The sequence below is a fragment of the Trichechus manatus genome, unplaced genomic scaffold (assembly GCF_000243295.1).
Source record: "Trichechus manatus latirostris isolate Lorelei unplaced genomic scaffold, TriManLat1.0 scaffold00170, whole genome shotgun sequence".
Taxonomy (NCBI): Eukaryota; Metazoa; Chordata; class Mammalia; order Sirenia; family Trichechidae; genus Trichechus; species Trichechus manatus.
Genome location: NW_004444106.1, coordinates 1,163,284 through 1,185,597, shown reverse-complemented (window position 1 = coordinate 1,185,597; position 22,314 = coordinate 1,163,284). Strand labels below are relative to the sequence as shown.

Genomic DNA, 22,314 nt, shown 5'->3' with positions numbered 1-22,314 from the left:
GAAAACATGGACATGTGGTACTGTGTCACATAAAGGGTGCCATTTGACAGCCTGTGCTCAGCAACACCCCTTGCGCATCTGTGCCGCCATGTAGAGGGCTACCTCTTTCTAAGTCGGTAGAGGAATCTCCGGTACCCGATGTCCTGTGGTTTATTCACCCTTTGCCCTAACGGAGAGCATTTAAATTGCCTCACGATTTTCCCCCGCGGCTCACAAGGCTTCATTGTGCATCCTCGTGGCCGCCTTTTGGGGCTCAGCCTCCCTTCTTTCTCAAGCTTCTCTCAGATCTTCCTCTGTTGCTCCCGACCACCTCCCAGAGCACCTTCCTCCCCCACAGCCTCATGTCTCCTGAGGTTGCCTTCGCTCCTCGCTGAGAGTGATCTTCTTTTCCAACTTCCCCTGACTACCCACCCTTCCCTTGGGCCCTTCACCCACTTCTGCCAGGGGGTTTCTGGATGTGTGTGTGCATGTATGGATGTGTGTGAAGTATGTGCGTTTGTGTCCGTGTGTAGATGAGTGTGCATGTGTATTTGTGTGTCACCTTGTTGAATTAAAAAAATATATATATATATCTGCCAGTTCACCTCACGTCCTCACCGGTAAGCCGGGCCCGTATTCCCTGCCGCAGTGGGTTGCTGTGACAATTGTACAGGGTCGCCTGTGTGAGCTGCCTAGCACAGTGCCTGGAAGTTGCTCAAGTGTGAGCCCTTTCCCTGGACACAGAGAGTAGCAGAGGCACCGCCTTCCGCTGACACTAGCGAATTCCAGTGGTCACCAGCAGGTGGCATCAGCAGCTCGCACTTTTAAGGCGCCCTGGTGGCACTGTGGTTAAAGTGCTCGGCTGCTAACCGAAAGGTTGGCAGTTTGAAACCACCAGCTGCTCCACGGAAGAAAGATGCAGCAATCCGCTTCTGTAAAGATTACAGCCTTGGAAACCCTGTGGGGCAGGTCTACTCTGTCCTATAGTGTTGCTATGAGTCAGAATCCACTCGACAGTGATGGGTTTGGGTTTTGTAGGGGGAAGGAGTTTGGTTCTTCTTAGTCCCCAAATGCCAGTTGCTCTTTCTCTAGTCACGTTTAAGGGTGAGACCAGTAAAAACTGAGTCGGGGGCGGCTTGTCCATAAAAATGATGATATAGTAATAACAACATTTTCTGAGCACTTGCAATGTACCAGACACTGTTCTTGGCACTTACTGTGTCTTAACTCCTGATCTCACAGCAGCCCTGAGAAGTATGTCCAATCAGGATACCCATTTCATGGATGAGGAAACTGAAGCACAAAGAGGTAAAATGATTTCCAAACGGTTGGAGTCTAGGAGACGATTTGCTGGCATTCAAACCCCGCCGGTGCAGCCTCAGAACGCTCGCCCTTTAATGCCCCTCCTCAGTGGTGGCCTTTGCTTTGGGGAGCTGGGATGGGGAGACAACGATTATGCTGGGAGAGCCCCTAAAAAGCAGAATGAGAAGGTTTCTTTTCTGGGGTCTTCAGTTTTCAGAGTGAAAACCCTCGAATTTGTTGGCACTTGGGGCAGGGGAAAGGTTCCTCGTTACCTCGTGGTCTGAGCAACAGGGGTGGCAGGTCTCTGGTTCCATTTAGAGACTTCCAAGGAGGCCCCTGTTCTCATCCTCATCCTTCTGTGGTATTCCCAGGCTTGGGGGCAGATAGTCCGTCCCCTCTGCCCACTGCTTTATCAGTCACTACTCTACTACTAATTGACTCATTCATTCATTCAATATTTTTGAGAGCCTACTATGTGCCGGGTCCTATTCCAGGCTCTGAGACATAGCTGTGAATAAAGCAGGCAAAATCCCTGCTCCTAGTGGGGATAGATGGACGTGAGCGAGCTCCAGAAGTTAAACCTATGGTGTGTTAGAGCATAATAAGGATCCTGGAGAACATCAGGACCATGTCAGAGGGATCGAGGGTACTGGGGGTTGGGAGTGGGCATTGGGGTTTTAAGTAAGGGGCTCAGAGTAAGTCCTATTGACAAGGAGACGTTTGAGCAAAGGTTTGACTCTATCTTCTTCTTTTCTATCATATGTTGATGTCTGTTAGGCGCAGCTGACCGCATTTTCTTCACTGTTAAGCGTTTATGCTTCTCATTCCTTGACTGTCAGTTTTGTGAGCTCCCAGGAGGGGAAGGTGCGTGTGCTCAGTCTGCCACCTTCCAGTCGCAGGCCTGGTCTTCTGACGGTGCATCTGACTGAAGGTGTGGCTGGGCCGGGAAGGGCCTTGCTGCATGGTGGTGCAGCAGCCAAGCCCAGGCCGACTGCATGCCTGCAGGGGAGGGAGGAAGAGCCCAGGACGTGGAGCGGGACGCAGGCTGACTCTGGGCAAGTGACTGCCCTCTCTGGACCTCTGTTTCCCAAGGGGTAAAAAGAAGGGCTGGCCTGATTTACACCTTCTCGCTCCTTCCTTCCCAGATCAGATCATCTAGGATACCTACCCAACACCCTCTGCCAAGCCCTTGGAGTAACCACTGAGGGCCAGAGGAGCTGGAGGACTGAGTTCTCTAAGTCCCTGCAGAGGGCGCTGGAAGCTTCGGGGCCTCCTGAGTAGAAGCCTTTGTGAACTCATGGAAGGTCTGAGACGGTATCCCTGTCCTCCTCTGACCCTGGAACTCACTCACGGGACGATGGAGAAAGAAGACACATGTCTAACGAGGAGTCTTGATGTGTCTGCTCCTGTCATCTTTTCTTCATCCCCCAGTGAGCAGAGAGGTTGACTCCCACTCCCACCTTACAAAAGAGGAAACGGAGGCTCCAGAGACAGCAGTGACTTGCCCAAAAGTCATGCATGAGAAGTGTTAGAGTCTGTCCTCTGCTGCCTTAGAACGTGGCCCTTTCTTAGGATGGGAAGAGAGTCTTCAGTGTAGGAATGATATTAGAACGACTATAGGACACTGTCCACTGCAGGTGACAGAAATCCATCTCAGACCGGCTTAAGAGCAAAACGAAATTTATCAGCTCACTGATTCAGTCCTTATAGGCTGGGTTAGGCTGTGTGCAGTGTGATGGATCGCTTTTGTGTGACCTTTCTTGACATGGTCTTGTAACTCCCACCCAGGTGATGGGGCAGGACTGTGCAGATAGGGCAGTTGTGGCCCACTAAAGGGATTGGTCAGTTTTGTCATCCCACTGGGCCTGAGGTGAGCCATCCCCAAGGTGGAAGAGAGAGGATATGCCACCAAGGAAGGAGAGCCAGAGAAGCGGTGGCAGAGAAACAGCAGCAGGAGAGACCGGTAGGAGACGGCGCAGTGGGCTTCCTGCCCACGCAGGAGCGAGAAAGCTGAGCACCTTGGGGCCGAGGCTTACTCGTAGACTGGGATGCCTCTGGGTGTTTATTAAAAAACCGAACCAAACCCGTTGCCGTCGAGTTGATTCCAACGCTTAGTGACTCTGTAAGACAGAGGAGAACTGCCCCATAGGGTTTCCAAGGAGTGGCTGGTGAATTCAAACAGCTGACCTTCTGGTTAGCAGCCAAGCTCTTATTAGCAGAGCTAAAAGAGCTTTGTAACACTTGCCTGAGCAGGGCAGAGGCCGAGGGGCCAGGGAGAGGGGTGCCTGTGGCACAGCTGGGAAGAGGCTGTCCTGATGGAGGAACTGTATCCTGAGTATTCCTGAACCTGAATTGTAACCTGTTGCTTCCCTTATAAGCCCTATAATCGTGAGTATTGTCTGTGAGTTCTGTGTGGCCATTGCAATGAATTATCGAACCCAGCAGAGAAGTGGAGATTACCGTGGGAGGGACTATTGGTGTCAGAATTGATAAAGATGGCGGAGAGAGAAGGTTATGTCTGACCTCCACTCATAGCAATCAGCCTTGGGCTGTTGATCTGGATTCTCCTTCCCCCTTGTGAAGTTGGAGAAGGTCAGATGCCCCCCACCCCACACCATGCCATTTTTACACTGTGGTAACAAACAGCCCCCAAATCTTATGGCTTAGAAAAACAAAGGATTCATTTCTTGCTTACAACACATGTCCACAGCAGGTGAACTAGAGGTCTGTCCTGCACCTCCTGAGCGCAGGACCCAGGGTGACTGAGCAGCCACCATCACGAACATCACTGGACACTGTGGCACAGAGGAAAAACACCCCAGAGGGCATCGCAACTGTCAATTAAATGCTCTGATCTAGAAGTGACACTTCTGTTCACAACTCATTGGCCAGGTCTGGTGACATGGCCCCATTCAACCACCAGGGGCCAGGAGTGCAGTCCTGCCATGTGTCCAGAAGTCCAAGAACTGGAAATGTTTGTTGAACAGCATTCATGACTTCCATACTCATGTATCTAACAGGCCAGAAGGAATGGGAATATAGTTTCAGGCATGGCTGGATCTGGGGGCTCAAGAGGTATTGCCAGGAACGTGTCTCCATCCCTTAGCTCTACTTTCCTGTGTGATGGCTTCATCTCAGGCAGACTCTGATGTCCCTCAGCACATCTAAGTTTAGTCCACCCTACAGCTCAGCAAGCACAGCAGAGAGTATGCACCAGTTTGGGCCACGTATCTGTCTCTGAGCTGGTACTGTGGCCAAAATAACCAAAGCCGTTATCGTCGAGTCAATTCTTACTCATAGCGACCCTACAGGACGGAGTAGAACTGCCCCATAGAGTTTCCAAGGAGCAGCTGGCAGATTCGAACTGCCAGCCTTTTGGTTAGCAGCCGATCTCTTAACCACCGTACCAGGTACTGTGGCCAGGGGGATGAAATACTCTATTGGCCAGGCCGGGGTCCTGTAGCTACTCCCAGAGCTGAGGGTCAGACACACCACAAGGATGTTGCCTGGGCCAAAGCAATGGGCATCCACGGGTGTTTGTGAAGAGTTTCTAAACTCTTGATCTACATTTCTCCCAGAAGCTCAGGGTGAGAAAGAGCTGGAATTGGGATTGGGAGACCAGAGGCTAAGTTCTCACTCTGGCCATTAATTTATCGTGTGACCTCAGACAGGTCACTGGTCCATTCTGCACCTTCACTTCCTCATCTGTCAAATGGAGTCATCATCCCTGCGCCCTCAGACCCTGTAGACAGAAAAGGGCTAGGCAAGGAGTGGAATGTGCATCCACGGGAGGGGTGTTGGTGACAGTGCTCCTTCCCCTTAAAAGAAGGTCATTAGCTCTTATTGCCTGGGCTGGGGTGACAGGCAGCTGCCTTCCCCACTTGCTCTCTAAGCCTGCCCCACCCCATGCCCATGTATCCCAGTCCCCTGCTTGGTCACACCACCAAGCCTTTACTCAAGCTTTTCCTTCTGCCTGGAGGACAGGTACATCTAACATCTCCTATTCATTTTTCAAAGTCCAACAAAACCCAGCTCGTCTCTGAAGCTTTAGTCCTGGTGGCACAGTGGTTAAGAGCTCGGCTGCTAACCGCAAGGTCGGCAGTTCAAATCCACCAGCCGCTCCTTGAAAACCCTACGGGGCAGTTCTACTGTAGGGTCGCTATGAGTCGGACACACAGACACACACACAGACACACACACATACACACACACACCCAGGCTGAGGTTGTGACACCCCTCTGGGCTCCTATCAGTGGTGTGGTAGAGCCGGCTTAGACCAGCTCAGGACAGGACAGCTGATTGTTGGCATCTCTTCCCAATTCCATGTTTAGTATCTTCATGTTGGTAGCTTGAAATTGGCTGTGATGGAAGTATTTACACCAGGGATATCAGCCAATGCTACAAACAAGGCTTTTTTGAGTCCCTACTATGTGCCAGGCTGGAGATAAAGGAGTGAAAAAGTAGACAAGGCTCTCATAGAGCTTATGTTTGATCTATCATCTTTGTCTCTAACATGTTTATCTCCATCCATCCATCCAACTGTTCTTTCTTCAGTCCTTCTACCATCCTTCTCATGGCGATCCCTCAATGGCAACTAACAACCGACCTTCTACCCATTCATTCATCTATCCTACCCGCCCATCCATGCACCCACGCATCTATCCACACACCCCACCCATTCAGGTACCCATTCACCCACTCATCTATCTGCCCACCCATTCACACTTGTACCCACTCGTCCACCCACCCACCCTGTACCCACTCAGCCATCCATCATCCACGCACCCACCGACTCATTTACCCATCCTTCCAGGTGGGCCAGTCCTTGTCCCTAACTTTTTTGCACTCATGTCTGAGTCTCCTTCAAGGTGGAGTCAGTAAGGAGCCACATGACCCAGGTCAGAACCCCTGTCTAACCCGCAGGCCTGGCACCAGTCTCCAGCTGCCCCCCTTCCCCCCGCCTCTTCTCAGAGCTCTGTGTGCTGCAGAGCTGAGCTGGGTCACTGGGGAGCCTGTGGCTCTGGCAGCACCTGAAACCTGTTGTCCCCAAGAGAGTGAGAAAACCACAGCACACCTTGGCCCAAGTGTTTATAGGTGGGGAGGGCTGCTCACACGTGCAGGAACTGTGGTTTCACACTTGTGAGTCCATCTGAGTCTCATGCACCTGATTCCAGCTCAACAGTCCCACTATTAAAAGCATCAGTGTTCTAGAACTTTCCAGCTCTGCCAGCCACCCCTCCTGACCATGCCATTTTATAGATGAACCACAGAGAAGCTCTCATCTGCACTGACTTCTGACTTCCATCTCAGCCCCTAGCGGAGACAGGCTGAGTGGTCTCACAGGCATCCCACAGCCTAGCTTTGGGGAAGATGAGGTAGCTCCCATTCCAGGCCTGGGGAAGGAGTCCGTTAGGGCTTCAAAGGGCAGAACAGCTGGATTAGACTCTCTGCTGCCTAACCTGCTTGGTCCTGAAAAAACCAAGTTGATGTGGGCACCCTTAGAGGGAAAACAATTTATTTAAATAAAAAAAAAAAAGCACATGGTTTTTATGCTGTGTTCAGGTCAAGTCCAGCTCCTGTACAAAGCTGATGTTCAGTGAGGTGCCTTCAAAACATCGCTCAGAAGTTTTCAGCGGCTCCTTGATTCACATTTCAACAGGCACTCAGAGAAAACAGACAGCACCTTGATTCCCCCCAGCTCCCCAGAACCTGTGCGATGTTGGACTGACCAGAGGCAGCCTGCGCCCGGCCCGGAGCACAAGGTTCTGAAACGGCAGCTTCCTCTGTCTGTCCCCCCCTCGGCACTGTGAGCCACTCTGCGCACACCCAGTGCCTGGCACAGCGCCTGGCTTGGACTTGGTGCTCAATAAATACTTCTTAGGTGCATAAAGGGAATTTTTAAAGGGGCAGCAGGAGTCAGAAAAAGAACTCTTGGTTGGTGGGGAGCTACCCCGAGAGACAGGCTGACCTTCACCTGGAAACCCCCCAGTGCCCCTCTGCAGGTGGGACTGCCCCGCAGGCACCGTGGTCTCTGTTGGCTGGTTTCTCACCCCCACCTACCTCCGGTGCTAGCTGCAGGAGGAAGCTGACGCTGATTGAGGGTCTGCTCTGTCTGCACATAGTACACAGGTGACCTCACTGATTTCTCCCCGAGGTAAGTCATGTCTGTCCCACCGTCCAGACGAGGAGATTGGAGCTCAGAGAGGGATGTAACCTGCCTCAGGCGGCACAGCCAGGCGGCATCAGTGTCAGCTTTCAGACCTAGACCCATGGGTTCCCCAACAGTCACCCCCGCCAGGGATGCCAGGGACTCTCCATCCCCCTCCCTCAGCCCTGAAGTGACAACGAACAGCAGGGACTTCCGGGCAGCCCCTGCGTGCCGCAAGCCAGGGAGGCCAGGTGGCTCTGAGCACGCGCACTGCTCATGCTCGAGCACGCAGGTGAGCTCATGTGAGCAGACACACGCTGCATGGCAACCCACATGCAGATAACCACGAGCGTTCTCTGTGGCCACAGTCCCAAAGGCTGCTCACCACGTGGACATGCAGCATGCACATACACTGTGAACTCAGGTGGCCGTCATGAGACCAAAGACTGCTGACCTCCCATGTCCCAGCCCAGACACCATGTCTCTGGCTCGTGGTCATGGCAGGGCTAGCTCTGGACAGCCAGTTACCTCCCTAGCTGGCCTGGGGCCCAGGGCCTGAAGGTGGAGGGGCCATGACCACCCACTGGCGCAGGTAGCTCCTGGGAGGCCCCTCGTCCCTGGGGCTGGTGAAGCCACAATCCACAGGGCTACCACAGTCGGAGCCTGAGAAGCCGCTGTCAAACGTGTCCATGTCCAGGACGGCTGGAGGTGAGCCTGCCTCACTGTCAAAGACCCCACTGGGCGGCCCACTGCCCCAGGGTGGCTCCGGGTCCCAGCCTGCTGTGTCTTCCAGGGGCAGGTTTAGCCTGTCCAGGAAGCTACCCAGGGGGCCTCCCAGCCCAGGAGGGCTGCCGACCGAGACGCAGCCGCAGGAGAGGACTGTGGCCCCTGTGCCCAAGAGTGAGTCCTCAGTGCCCAGGCCAGGCTCCAGGCTGGTGTCCAGGTTCAGGGCTGGGTAGCCGTTGTCCCCACAGCTGCAGGCCCAGGTGCACGGCCCCTCTGCATCCACCACGGTCACTGTGTCAATGGACACCAGGCCGTACGGCCGATCCCTCTCCTCGCTGTAAGCAGAGCCGTCCAGGCTGCCGGCCGCAGAGGGGGCTGGACCCCAGGAGCCCGGCTCGGGCACCCCGTCAGTTTCCAGCACATCTGCAGGCTCCGGCAGCTCTGTGGGCACCGGCCCCTTCCCTGGGCTCTGTGATGGGCAGCAGCTCCGCACCTCCAGGGTCGCAGGCACCCCCGGGGCCCCGGGTCGGAGCTCCAGGCTAGAGGCAGTGAAGGGTACGCCCACCCACTTCTGTGAGGAGACAGAGAGAGAGAAAGTGAGTTATGGGATGGGGTGGGCGGGGGGTATAAACAGACAGACAGACAACAGCAGAGACAGACACTGAGATACAGAGACCATGCAAAGAGATAGCAAGAGAAAAAGAGACATGGAGAGAGACAAAGTCGCAACAACAGACGATAAAGAGACAGATGACTCGGGACCATGACATGCCCCTGTGCGGTGGCGACATCACCAGTGTCCCTGCCCCTCTCTGGGCGTCAGTTTCCCCACCGGTGGCTCGGGGTCAGTGTGGGTGCAGGGCCCAGATTCCCGAGCGGGGGGACATGGAGCAGGCGGGCCTGAGGTCTGAGCGACCCATGTTTCCTTGCTTTGGTCACATCCCTCACAGCCTGACCTTCTCTTGTGTGTGGTTTCCACTAGAACAGACACGTGACCAGTGGCCAGGGCAGAAACTCGGCACTTCTGTTCACTGCTGTTTCCACAGTGCCAGGCACACAGGAGGTGCTCAATACATGCTTATAACTGAATGAATGAGTGAAGTGAACAAATGACAGGTGGTGTGGGAAGGACTCTGTCCACTTTGTGGGTAAAGGTGATGATGTGGGTGACTGAGGCAAAGGGCCTTAAGCTTTGAGGACCATCCTCTAGCCGCCAGGGGTCCCCCTCATGATGCAAGGGTCTCCATCCAATTAGCAGAGAAAAATCCCTGTGAGCTGGAATCTCCCAGTTTTGAGTCTTCCCTCTCTGAAAGCTCGTTTCAGAACCCAGCAACGGGGCCACCACCAATTTGAAGTCACTTCTCAGCTGTGTGGCCTTGGGTCAGTTACCTACCCTCTCTGTGCCTCAGTTTCCTCATCTGTAAAATGGGCCTAATAATAGTAGCCACCCCATCAGGCTGTTGTGAGGATTAAATGAGCTAGTACGTGTGAAGCTCCTAAAGCCGGGCCTGGGCCACAGCAAGCGCCATATGAGCATTTATAAAATTAATAAAAAATAATGTGCTATTAGAGCTTCGGAGTCCTGGTGGCGCAGTGATTAAGAGCTCGGCTGCTAACCGAAAGGTCAGCAGTTTGAATCCACCAGCTGCTCCTTGGAAACCCTATGGGGCAGTTCTTCTCTGTCCTTCAGGGTCATTGTGAGTTGGGATCGACTCGGTGACAATGGGTTTGGTTTGATTTTTGTATTAGAGCTTCAGGTGAAGTGCAGAGGAAAGAGAAAAGGGTTTGGGGTCATTCCCATAAGGGTTGGACTCCAGGGTCCTCCCTGCCCCAATGAAGCCCCTCCCCTCTCTGAGCTCAATCTCCTCTTTGGTCCAGGAGAACAATGAGGCGCCCACCCTGCAGGGCTGCCATGGGCATGAGGGAGGGGAGGCTGAGGGTGCTTAGCACAGTGCCAGGCCGACAGCAGGAGCTCGATCGGCACTTGTCGTCTACATTTCCGGGCTTCCAAGCGCGACAGGTGAAGGTGGGGCTGCCCCTCCCGGCCCCTCACCACCACATCCTCTCTGCCCTGGCCCCTTCCGCCCCCGCCGGGTGGGCGAGAGCCGGAAACAGGTACAGATAACCCTGTGGGCGCAGCGGGTGACAGAGGTGGCTGGGGCTTGGGAGGTGGGTGTGTTTTGCAGGCGGGGTCATACCCTCTGCAGAGCCCTCTTCCTCTCCACCCCCTTATCAAGAGCATCTGAGACAGAACCAGGAGGCCACCTGTGGCTCTAGCTAGAGGTGGAAGGCTACAGGGACCCCCTGCTCACCCTCCCCCAACGTGACTCCTTGGGGTGGGAAATGATGAGTGATCGTGTTTAAGGTCCGCTCAGCCCAAGACTGATTCCTTCCACTGTGCAGATGGGGAGACCGAGCTCGTACTCGAGGTGTGGCCGGGACCTCCCCTGGCCTGCAGGGTGGGACTAGGGCCCACCCTCCACTGTCTCCTGGGGTGAGGGTGGAGAAGGGCTCCAGAGAGGGTGAGAGACTAGGTGGTAGGGGTCTCACCTTGAAGTCCCCACTGTGGCCGTCATACAGGGGCTGGAAGAACAGTTCTGGGCTGGGCACCTGCACCCACACTTTCTTCCACAGCCTGCAGGACCAGAGAGACAGGTGAGGCCCCCACATCGCCTCCTGCAGGACCTTCCCCAACTCCGTCCCAAGACACAGCCCAGGCACCTCCCTTCCCTTCTCGGGCCTCAGTTTCCACATCTGTAAAATGGGAGCAGCAAGCCTCCCTCACAGGTTCCTGAAGGTGCATTGAGTTTAAGGGCTTGGTCAGCTATTCAGTGCTGGGCAAATGCTGCCCCTTCTGAGCCTCAATTTTTCCCTTGCCAGCCAGGGATGGCCATGTGCCAACTCCACAGGCAGTGGTGGGATGCCGAGTGACAGCCAGCACCCACGAGAGTGCTCCACGACATCAGTCCGTGTCAGTACCATTATCTCTGGCCCTGAATTTGTCTGTCTTTGTCTCTGTGTCTGGAGGAAGATGAACAAATGAGCCCATGTATGCGGGGCCCCCGCCCAGGGCCTGCCACTTAGCGAGGACTCAGAAAACTGCAGCCACGGGTCTTGCTTCAACCAGCATCACTGGACCAGGCCAGTGGGTTTTAAAATTTATCTGTAATCAGCAGTACCCTATGACAGTGTTCCGCAGAAATCCCAAATGTAAAACAGATGAAAGCAAAACAGCTCTGGTTGAAGCAGAAGGGATGGGCGGAGGTGGATAATCCCACCAACCCCTTCACACCCACCTGGTGGCCCTGCTGCCCCTCCAGCCCTGGGTGGGTCACAGCGAGGCTGCGGCCAGGCTGACCCCTTCCTGACTCCTAGCCTCACCTCCAAGGCAGGTGGTACTTCAGGCCCAAGAAGACAAGGACAGGGAATGCAATGATGAAGAGCAGAAGGTGAAGGAGCTGTCCTCTGGTCCCTCCCTCTGTCTCTGGGAAGAAAGCAAACCACGGGCTAAAGTGAGCTAACAACTTCCACCAGGGACCACATGGGGCAGGTGCAGTGGGAAAATGGGTCTGGTGTGGGGTGAAAGCGGGTGGGGAGGCTGCTACTGAAGGGTGGTGCCTTGAACTGAGATGGATCTGGGTTCAAATCCTGCTCCCACCTCCACCCCTGACAAGTGACTTCATCTCTCTGAGCCTCAGTTTCCTCATCTACAAAACGGGGGTTACAATTCCCCCTTCACAGAGTTATCAGGAGGATCAAATGCCCTGGTGGGAGAAGCACCTAGCACCCAATGCAGGGCCCAGCAAGCAGGGGCTCCAGAAATGTGGTTGAATTGCAGACGAGATGATTGTACTGGCTACAATCAGGTGAAAACTTCCCAGCAGTGCAGAAATCACAGGGCTGGCTAGCTGGACTGAGGCCAGACCAGTACCAGGAGGGGGTGTCCACCCCAGCATCACACCTACCATCTGGCTGGGTTTGAAAGATGGCTGGGTCACTCCACTCGCTCCAGGTCCCCTGGAAGGAGGAGCCAGGCTGGGGCCCTGCCCGTATCTGCACCTCGTAGCTCGAGCCTTTGTGGAACTCCAGGGGAAGGAGGGAGACACTTCTCGAGTCCACGGAGACCAGCTTCCTCCCTGGACTCTGCCAGCAGGTGGAACAGATGCACTGGGTCAGGGTTTAACCAGGCCAGCCTCCTGCCCCCAGCACAACCGCCTTTACCAGCTCAGGTCAAAGAGGCTAGTTTCTCCTGCTCAGTCTCTTATCTCCCCACAAGAATCAGGCACAGGCCTGAGTCCCAGCCACCCAGGTGTGGGCAGCATAGAGTTCTTGGCACTGCCTTGGCCTTGCCTGTGACACAAAGCTGTGTTCTGTTCCCCCTTTATCCCAACTCATCCCTCACAGCCCTGGCAGGGGACCCTCTCTGCTGGGACTAGGAATGTTCTAGAAGTGGCAATTGCTACACCTAAAAACCTTTAACTAGAAGCATTCCAAACAGGGGACACTTCTGGAATTCCTCAACATCGGACATTCTCAATAGTGGGCGTTTCTGGAAGTCTTCCACTTTAGACATCTTAGTAATGGGTACCTCTGGCCATCTACCAGGGACATTGTAAACAACGGCACTCATGAAAATCTTCACTGGGACCATTCTGGATGATGGGTCATTCCAGCATTTTTAGCTGTGAATATTCTAAATACCGGGCCATTCTGGAACCCCAACAATGGACGTTCCAAACAAGGAATACCTCTAGAAGCCTTCCCATTTGAAACAATGGACCCTCTAACAGTGGACAGTTTAATTACTGATGCTTCTGGAACTCTTAAACTATGGCCACTCTAAGAAGTGGGAAGGTTCCAGATAGCCCCGGTCACTTCTGAGTCTTTATATTTTTCTATTTTTTTATTCTGACTTTTAGGCTTGCTAGTTTCCTTTGTGGGTTACCTTAATATTTACCCCTATTTTTCTAAGTTTATACCAGTCTTTTATTTCTTTATATCACCTTGACTTCCTCTCCAGATGAAAAATCTATGTCTACATTTTTTAAGTCCCTCTTTCTTGTTTTAATGTTGTCATCTTTTACGTCTTGACATCTGTTTCCCTATTTTCAGTGTTTCAGCTTTGATTTACTTTTGTGACTTCCTTATCTGGGTTGATACTTGGTTGCTCTGTCCTGTGTTCTAGTCTTGGATTGTTATCTGATGTTACTGATTTTCTAACTAGAGGACTCCCTTTAGTATTTCTTATAATTTTGGTTTGGTTTTTGCAAATTCCCTAAACTTCTGTTTATCTGGAAATGCCCTAATTTCGTCATCATATTTGAGAGACAGTTTTGCTGGATATATAATTCTTGGCTGGCATTTTCCTTCAAGGCTTTATATATGTCATCCTATTGCCGTCTTGCCTGCATGGTTTCTGCTGAGTAGTCCGAGCTTATTCTTTTTGACTCTCCTTTGTAGATGACTTTTCGTTTATCCCTAGCTGCTCTTAAAATTCTGTTTATCCTTGGTTTTGGCAAGTTTGATTATAATATGTCTTGGTGACTTTCTTTTGGGATCTACCTTATGTGGGGTTCGATGAGCATCTTGGATAGATATCGTCTCATCTTTCACGATATCAGGGAAGTTTTCTGCCAACAAATCTTCAACAATTCTCTCTGTATTTTCTGTTATCCGCCTTCCCCACCCCCCACCGTACTGGTACTCCAATCACTCGCAAGTTATTCCTCTTGATAGAGTCCCACATAATTCTTAGGGTTTCTTCATTTTTTTAAATCTTTTTATCTGATTTTTCCTCAAATAAGTTGGTGTCAAGTGCTTTATCTTCAATCTCACTAATTCTGACTTCCATTGCCTCAATTCTACTCCTATGACTTTCCATTGAGTTGTCTAATTCTGAAATTTTATTGTTAGTCTTCTGGATTTCTGACTGCTGTCTCTCTATGGATTCTTGCAGCTGCCTTGGTCACTTCTGGAACTCTTCAAGTATGGCCACTCTAAGGAAGTGGGAAGGTTCTAGATTCCCTGGGTCACTTCTGGAACTCTTCAAGTATGGCCACTCTAAGAAAGTGGGAAGGTTCCCGATTCCCCGGGTCACTTCTGGAACTCTTCAAGTATGGCCACTCTAAAGAAATGGGAAGGTTCCAGATAGCCCTGGTCACTTCTGGAACTCTTCAAGTATGGCCACTCTAAGGAAGTAGGAAGGTTCTGGATTCCCCAGGTCCCTTCTGGAATGCCTTCTTTTGTGACTGTACTAAGACTCGAGGTAGAACCTGGGGCAGCAGCCTTCCTCTTGGCATGCTGGTGGGGGAGGGAACAGGAATGGGAAGGAGAGAATAACAAGGGGTCTCCTACCCCAGGTGGAGGCTCGGGGCAGGGCAGCACCGAGTGAGAACCTCCTATAAGAGAGGGACCCCTTGGTGTGTGTGTGTGTCCTTGGTGTCCACTCTTGCTCGTGAGCGACAAAGGTTGCCTGTCTCTCAGATTGCCCCCCTCCAACCTGGATGACCCACACACCCTCCCCCTTCCACCCTTCTCCCACAGCTGGGCAGCCAGGTCCCCTGCCTTCCTCACCAGAGCCCAGGGGGCGCCCCGGTTCCTGTACTGCAGCTCATATTGCAGCTTGCCCTTGAGTGCGGAGGAGGCAGGGTCATCGTAATCCGAGCTCCAGGAGATGTTATACTGCTCCGAGAAGGTCACAGTTACATTGAAGGGGGGAGATGGCTTGACTTAGAGGAAAAAGCCAGACACATAAAAACAGGGGTAAGATTTTACCTCAGGTGGGAAAGATTTGGTGACAGGAAGAATTTCCCCCCGGCCTGACCCGTTACTTATGAGATCAGGGCTATGACTTTGGACAAAGCATCACCTGTCTCTGGGCCTCAGTTTTTCCATCTGAAAAATGAGAGACTTGCACTACACTGAGTCTGCAAACTCAGACGCCTCCCTGGCCAGGCAGGTAACGGAAATGAGTGAAGCAGGTTGGGGATTGTGGGAAAAGAAAGACATTCCCAGTCTACAGGGGCACGGCCACGATTCAGCCTGGGTCCACCATGGCCAGGCAGGGATGCAGACCAGGGGGCCAAATCTTCAAATCTTCTGTGTTTTCAAGAAAGTAAAGCAACTCCTGGAAATCCAGATCATCAAGTGAAATCTCTGAAGTTTTAAACCTTAGCTACTAATCCAAACAATTTCTAAGCAGATCTACCCATTTTCAATTTCTGTTCTAAATGACTGTGTAATTTTGTTTTAACCCCAAAAGTCAGAAGGCTGTGACGAGCATTAATGCTAATGATGAAATGGGCCATTGACCTAGCGCCTGCCCTGTGCTGCTTTGCCCTTGGCAGTGTGACACCCTCAGGGACCCTGGTGTGACTGTTCGTATCGTACAGTCATCTCCTGACAGCTGAAGGGACTCACCCAGGGGCTCCTGCTGGCAAATGGAAAGCAGAGATCTGGACCCACAACCTCAAAAAGCATCACCAATGCCCACAGGCAAAGGTCCAAAGCTTGGGGTTCCAGTTTTGCTCCATCACTAATTTGTTTTATGAACTTGAGCAAGACATTTCATGCCATAATCTCCTCTCCTGAAAAATAGTATCGATTTCTATTTCATGGGGCTTAACATTCACAAGTACCATGCCAAAGGTTAGGAGAGACCTCCAGGGAACAGAATGACAAGTGGTCTATTGGTGAAAGAGAGAAGTGCTCAGCCCTGCCCTTCCCACTGTCACCATCTAATATTCTACCCATTTTACTCTGTAAGTTTGTGTACCCTCTGCCTCCCTCTCTGGTGATGCTGGAAGCTGTGCCACCAGTATTTCAAATACCAGCAGGGTCACCTGTGGTGGGCACGTGACAGCAGAGCTTCTAGACTAAGACAGGAAGAAAGGCCTGGTGATCTATTTCTTAAAATTAGCCAATGAAAACCCTGTGAATCATAATAGAATACTGCTTGATACAGTGCTGGAAAGGTGAGGCGCTCGAACTACACAATGACCGCAACAATGGACTTGAGCGTACCGATGATCGTGCAGATGGTGCAAGACCAGGCAACATGTCATTCTGTTGTACGTGGGGTCACAATGAGTTGGCGCCCACTCGATGACACCTAACAACAACCCTCTCTGGGATCTTGCACCTGGGAGCGGGGGTTTTGTCTGCCTGGCTCATGCTGTGCCGATGTTGGCTCCAAGAGAGGCACCTGGCGCACAGCAAGCGCTCTAGAAACAGTTGTTGAATTAATCGATGAACTTTTCAGGGGTTCCACAAAGGAACTCTGAAGCTCCTTACGATTCTGAAAGCCCTCCCGGGGCTCCAATCATAACCTGTGTTGGGAAAAGACCTCACTTTGAGGAATAGCACCAGGTGTGATGTGGTGGAGGTGGTGCTGTCGCTATTATGATGGCAGTGATGGGTCCTGTTTGGGGGGAATAGTTCCGGCTCCGTCTCTTCCCTTCCTGTGGGCAGGTCATGCTGCCTGGGCTGGGGCACTGGCTAGTGGCCAGAACTGATTAAAGGAGACGCTAGATAACTAAGAATGGCCTGCGGGACCTCACGGGATGTTTGCAGAGCCTGGGAGGCATGACTGGGGGCTCCCCGCCCAGGGAGGCCAGGGGCCCAGGAGGGGGCGGCCAGGGGCAAAAGACCACTCTCCGCCACAGCTGGGCCCAGCCTGGCCTCAGGCCCTGGCAGGGAGGAAAGGAGGGAGGGGGCCAGAGAGAAATGCACCCACCTTAGGGGGTGGCAGCGGGGCAGCCCCTCATCCACCTGGGCGCCTCTGCTTCTGGGAGACACGGGAGGTGGGAGAGGGCTACCAGCTCAGCTCACCCAGAGAGGCAGGAGGGCTCCCCTGCTCACCAGGCGTGCGTGTGGGAGTCAGCTCAGCACATCTGGATCTGTGTGGCTATGTGTGACTCAGTGGGCATCAGTGTCCCTGCCTCTAGGCCAGGGGCTGGTGGGACATCTGCAAGTTTATCTAGGGGTACATTTATAGGGGTGTGTGCGTGAGAGAGAGAGAGAGGGTGAGCTCCGGCTCTGTGTACCCATGAATGTGTGTGAGTCTGTGTGTGTCTGGGGTCTGTGTGTGTGTGTGGAGCTTCACTCACACCTTCTATGGCGCAACACTGGCAAACTGGTGCAAACCTGGACCCCAAGTGTGAATCACAGAGCCCGCATATCCCCCTGCCGGCCCCACCACTGGGAATCTAGGGACAGAAACTCCCAGACCTCGGGGTTGGGCAGGGCCTCTTTGCAGTACGTGTTTGCATGCCTTTGGGAAGGGATCTCTCATCTCCTCCCTAGACACCCCGCTCCCTAGACACCCCACTACCTAGACACCTCACTTTGGGTACACATACACACACACACACACACACACAAAAGCTGCCTTCTGGACTCTTCCCTCCCCTGGCTTTGATCCACAGATACAACTGCTTCCAACAGCAGCTGCCTGCCCCTTGGGTCCTGCCGTACCTCTAGCCAGGAGGGAAATTCCAGGCCTCACTGGAGCTAATAAGGGAAACTCAGGTTTTTCCTTGTGACTTCCACTTGGCTCATCATGGGGTCAAGGTTAAAAGGACCTTCACTCTATAAATGGAGAAACTGAGTCCCAGAGGTGGGGTGTGCCTTGTCTAAGGTCACACAGGTAAGGGCTGAGTTGGAACTGAAGCCCATTAAGTCCTAGCTCCCAGCCCAGCTCCTTTCCACATCTCTGCCACCTTTGTTGGGGCTCAGGTCCAAACATAATATCAACCCATCACACCTTAGTAAAAAATAGTGAATCTGGTCAGTTCTCTGTTGCCTTGATAACAAGCAGCAGAACTCAAAGAGGTGGTGAAGGCATAGGACACATCAGTTTTGGTGAAGGAAGGAGAGTTGGCACTGAGGGCAGGAAGACAGGGCCCGGTCCCCACCTGGGATCTCCTCAGCTCTGGGGACCACGGGGTACTCACTAATCTCAGCCAGGACAAAGCTGCCACACTCCTGGGAGTGTTTGCCAGACTGGTCTGTCATGTTGACGCTGAACACATCGTCGGCCATGAAGCAGGACACATCCATGTGGCACGTGTACCATGCGTGCGTGGCGTTGTGACCAGACAGGTGGAGGCTGCAGGAGATGACCTCATCTTCCAGTTCTCTGTATAGGTCTTGCCTTCAAGGACAGAACAGCCAGTCACAGCCGGAGCCGGTGGGGCTCAGCACGCAGCACCAGGGCAGAGGCTAGAATCTCGGGGCTGGGAGGGACCTGCAGTGGGGCTGGAGGTCACCTGGTCCAACGAATCCTTCCCGAGGCAGGTACCCTCCCCTCTGCGTGGATGGTTCCAGGCTTGGCTTGCATGTCTCCAAGAACTCACTACCTCATTTAGGGCAGCAAATCTCAACTTTAGAAATTTGGGGTCATTCTTGATTGGATTGGGCCTAAATCTGCCTTGTCATTTCCTCCAACTGGATTGCTGTTCTACAGGAGGCATTTCAGGCCTCTTTCCCTACCTCCCTCCAACACCTGCAGAATACCTATTAGGTGCCCGAGCTGAGGGCGAGGGCTAAATATCAGCTAAATGAACCTTATTCCCTGCTTTAGGGAAACTGCTGGGGCAGCTGGTGGGGGGCTGGGGGAATATTCTAGCTTTTTTGCTCCCACTGAGAAGAAATAATGCGTTTTGAAGTATGTATAGGAGTTCACCAGACATTTACTTCTCTACACACATATTGGAGCCCTGGTGGTGTAGTGGTTAAGAGGTAGGCTGCTAACCAAAAGGTCAGCAGTTCAAATCCACCAGCTGCTCCTTGGAAACCCTATGGGGTAGTTCTACTCTGTCCTACAGGGTCGCTATGTGTTGGAATTGACTCGGCAGCAGTGAGTTTCTTTTACACATATACTTAGGCTCTGAACACCCTCCAAGGTCAGTGTTGATGTGTGTCTGGTAGATGTGTGGACTCAGTTCTCTGTTACACGTTTGCTGAATATACAAACTTCTGCTGAATAAATGCTCTCCAAACCTCTGGTCTGGACCACTACAGTGGATGCCTGGCTGATGTCCCTGCCTCTCCCGTCCTCCCTCCCTGCTACCTATTCCTCTCCAACAGCAGCCAGTGGGAGCTTTACAAACTGCCTGTCACTCCCCTGCCTAAAACCCTCACCACCCAGACAATAAAATCTGGCCCCTGCTGACCTGGCTGCCTTCTTTGCTTATTATTCTCCCTCGCTCTAGCTCACACTGGCCTCCTCACTCTTCCTCAAATTCACATTTGCCCTGCCGTGCCCGCTGCCTAGAGTGCCCTTTCCCCAGCTCCCTGGCTGCCTCTTGGTCCCGAGAGTGCCCTGGCCACCCTCCCCATGTCCCTCACTCTCTACCCAGTGTTACCTTTTCTTTGTAGCACTCATTGTTGTCAGGAAGTATCCTGTTTGTTGTTTATGTACTTATGTCTGTCTTCCCCACCCCTCCCCGCCATAGTATGTCAGCTTCTAGAGGTCATGGACCTTGTCAGCCTTGAACTCTGCTGAATCCCCAGAGCCTGCAACAGTGTCTGGCAGGAGCTTAATAAATGTTTTATGAATGAATGAATGAATGAATTGATAGATGATAAAATGCAATCCAGCTAGTTTTTTCCTGAGCTACATATGCCTATGGATTTTGTCGTCAGACTGCCTTCATCTGAATCCCAGCTCCACCATTCACTGGCTGTGTGACTTTGAGCCAGTTGCTTACCCTCTCTGAGTGTTATTTTCCCCATCTGTAAAATGGATCTAATGAGACCTCTCTTACTGGGTTATTGTGAGGATTGGAAGTGATAAGTCATAAGAAGCCCATATCATGGCGCCTGGCACATAGTAAGGGCTCAAAATAGGTCACGTGGGGCGCTGGCTCTCCTGGGGTCTCAAAACCGTTCTCAGGCTGCGGGGGCAAGAGAGTATGGCCTCCGGCGTCGGACAGTGAAGCTCTGGGCAAGTCCCGTGAGCCCACGTGGTCATCTGTAAGGTAGGGGTGGTGAGTCCTACCTCACAGAGCCATTCTCCAAGTGAAACCAACTGCCGTGGGAAGCGGCAGCTGTTATTTTATTGCTAAGCCACTTGCCTGACACACAGTAGGTCCGACTCAAGCTGTGGGCTCCTGTGCTCCTGCCCAAACACAGCCGTCCTTGCTCCCTCTCCATGCCTTCAGAGTGGATCCACTTACCAGGTGAGGGCGAGCGTGCGGAGGCGGGGGCTCCAGGTCTCCAGGGTGCAAGTGATCGTCTGGAGGTAGTCGGTGTAGCAGGCAAGGTCTGAACAGCCCCAGGCTGGAGGGTCAGGGGAGAGAGAGGCCTTGGTTCGGGGCTGGCCGGGGCTGCAGGGCATGGGAGTGAGACTCCCCTCTCATCCTCTCGAGAGTGGAGGATGAGTGGAAACAGGGCTTCCAGGGCCTGGATGATCCAAAGGTCCTAGAGGTCCCTCATATGTAAACCTGAGGCGAGGGGGTCCTCGCCATCTGGAAATTCCTTGTTTGAACCCCAAAATTTCAAGACTGGTTATGGAGACAAGACACTTCCCAATGTGCAATATAATAAACTCAATGGGTCCCCAGCCCAGCATCCCCGTCCCCTCCCTGAGCCCTGTCTCCAGCCACAAGCGTGGCTGGCATTTCTCCTGACCAGTCTCCTACCCAGCGTGACACCCCCTGAACACCCCACAACACAGGGCAAACCCAGGGCAGCGCAAAACCACACATCTCGCGAGAGGGTCAGGACTTCATGAAGCCAGAGAAAGGGAAGCCTGACAAGGGATTTTTAGTTTTATTTTATAAGATCAAGTGCCAATGCCACCAGCAGCAACTCTGCTATGTACTGGGAATTGCGTTCCCTTTCTAAAGTGGATGCATTTAACATCGCTTTTTCCTATTTTTTTTCCCACTAATGAAGACCCATGGGTCTCACTCTAGGTCAGAACCTGGATTGAGAACCGAGAACACTACTGACCGATCCTTTAGTCCAGCCCCCGCGTCCATTTTATAGATGAAAATACCAGAGCCTGAAGACTCGGCCACACCTCTTACGTCTTTTGGTCTGGGCTGCCGAGACTCTCACCCAGCGATGGCAGAACCTAGTCTGTGCTGCTGATTTTTCACATCCACACAGGTGGCAGACATTGCTAATCTATCGTGATGCTCTCTCCCTGGATGTGGCCTCAGAATCCTTCTCAACACAGCTCCCCAGACAGCCACTATCAAGCAGTCTGAATCATGGAAATGAATTCTGTTCTAGGAGGGGGCTTCCCTTGGGGCGGCACACAGGGCCTATCAGCGGGACTGAGAGGGGCTAGTTCAGGCACTTGTGGACAAAAGAGGACTGATTGGGCTGGTCTGAAACCCAGGGCTGCAGGAGCCACTGCATGGCTATGTCTTCTCCAAGCTTACTTCCTGGGTGTTCTTTCAAAGGGCTCCGGAAACTTGGAAAGGAGCTGCCTTTCCCAGCTGGGCTCCAGGCCACCAAGGTACAGGGTTAGTTCCCAAGCTTGGGATAAAATATTGGGGGCCAAACTAGCATGGAGGTGGCACCGGGGAGCACGGGGCAGAGACGCCCCCTAGGGCCTTCGCACGCCTGAGGTTATGAAAGCATCATGGCAGTGAGAAGCCATGCAAAGTATGACCATGAACTCAAACCCTGTTTGTAAGCTGGTGATGCTGACCGCCCCCCACCCCCAGCGCTGTTGAGGCGTTTAGGCGAGGTCACACAGTGAAGCCCACGGTGCCTGCACGTGGAAGTCTCAATAGATGGCAGCTGAGTCGAGTGGTTAAAACCACAGGAGTCAGGCCGACTCAGGAACTGGCCCCAGCTCTGCCACTGCCCCCGTGTGACCATGGACCTGCCCCTTATCTTCTCTGAAGCCCAGTTTCCTTAACTGAAAAATGGGCACCAGGGCAGCCTGGACCTCCCAGGGCCATCAGGAGCCTGGAACAAGACTGGGCTCAGCGGCTGGGATACAGCAGTACCAATGCCAGTACCAGCTGCCATGGAGTCAGCTCTGACTTGTGGCGACCCCATGTGTGTCAGAGTAGAACTGCGCTCCATAGGGTTCTCAGTGACTGATTTTTCAGAAGAAAATCACCAGGCTTTTCTTCCGTGGCACCTCTACCAATAACCAAACCTGGTGCCGTTGAGCTGATTCCAACTCATAGCGA

At 52.9% G+C, this 22,314-nt stretch overlaps 1 protein-coding gene across 2 annotated transcripts in view; it reads right to left on the bottom strand.

Annotated features, from left to right (window-relative positions):
• Window positions 1-6,363: 6,363 nt before the first annotated feature.
• The window catches only part of IL21R (interleukin 21 receptor), a 30,161-nt gene continuing 14,210 nt past the window's right edge, over window positions 6,364-22,314 (bottom strand). For both annotated transcript variants that reach the window (XM_023741005.1, XM_004386594.3), the window contains 7 exons: window positions 20,335-20,437; window positions 18,109-18,308; window positions 14,729-14,883; window positions 12,121-12,298; window positions 11,537-11,639; window positions 10,706-10,790; window positions 6,364-8,726 (listed from right to left, as the gene is read on the bottom strand). In XM_023741005.1, the coding sequence (XP_023596773.1) occupies window positions 7,962-8,726; window positions 10,706-10,790; window positions 11,537-11,639; window positions 12,121-12,298; window positions 14,729-14,883; window positions 18,109-18,308; window positions 20,335-20,437 (1,589 nt within the window). In that variant the 3' untranslated portion in view covers window positions 6,364-7,961. The remainder of the gene's footprint in view (window positions 8,727-10,705; window positions 10,791-11,536; window positions 11,640-12,120; window positions 12,299-14,728; window positions 14,884-18,108; window positions 18,309-20,334; window positions 20,438-22,314) is intronic.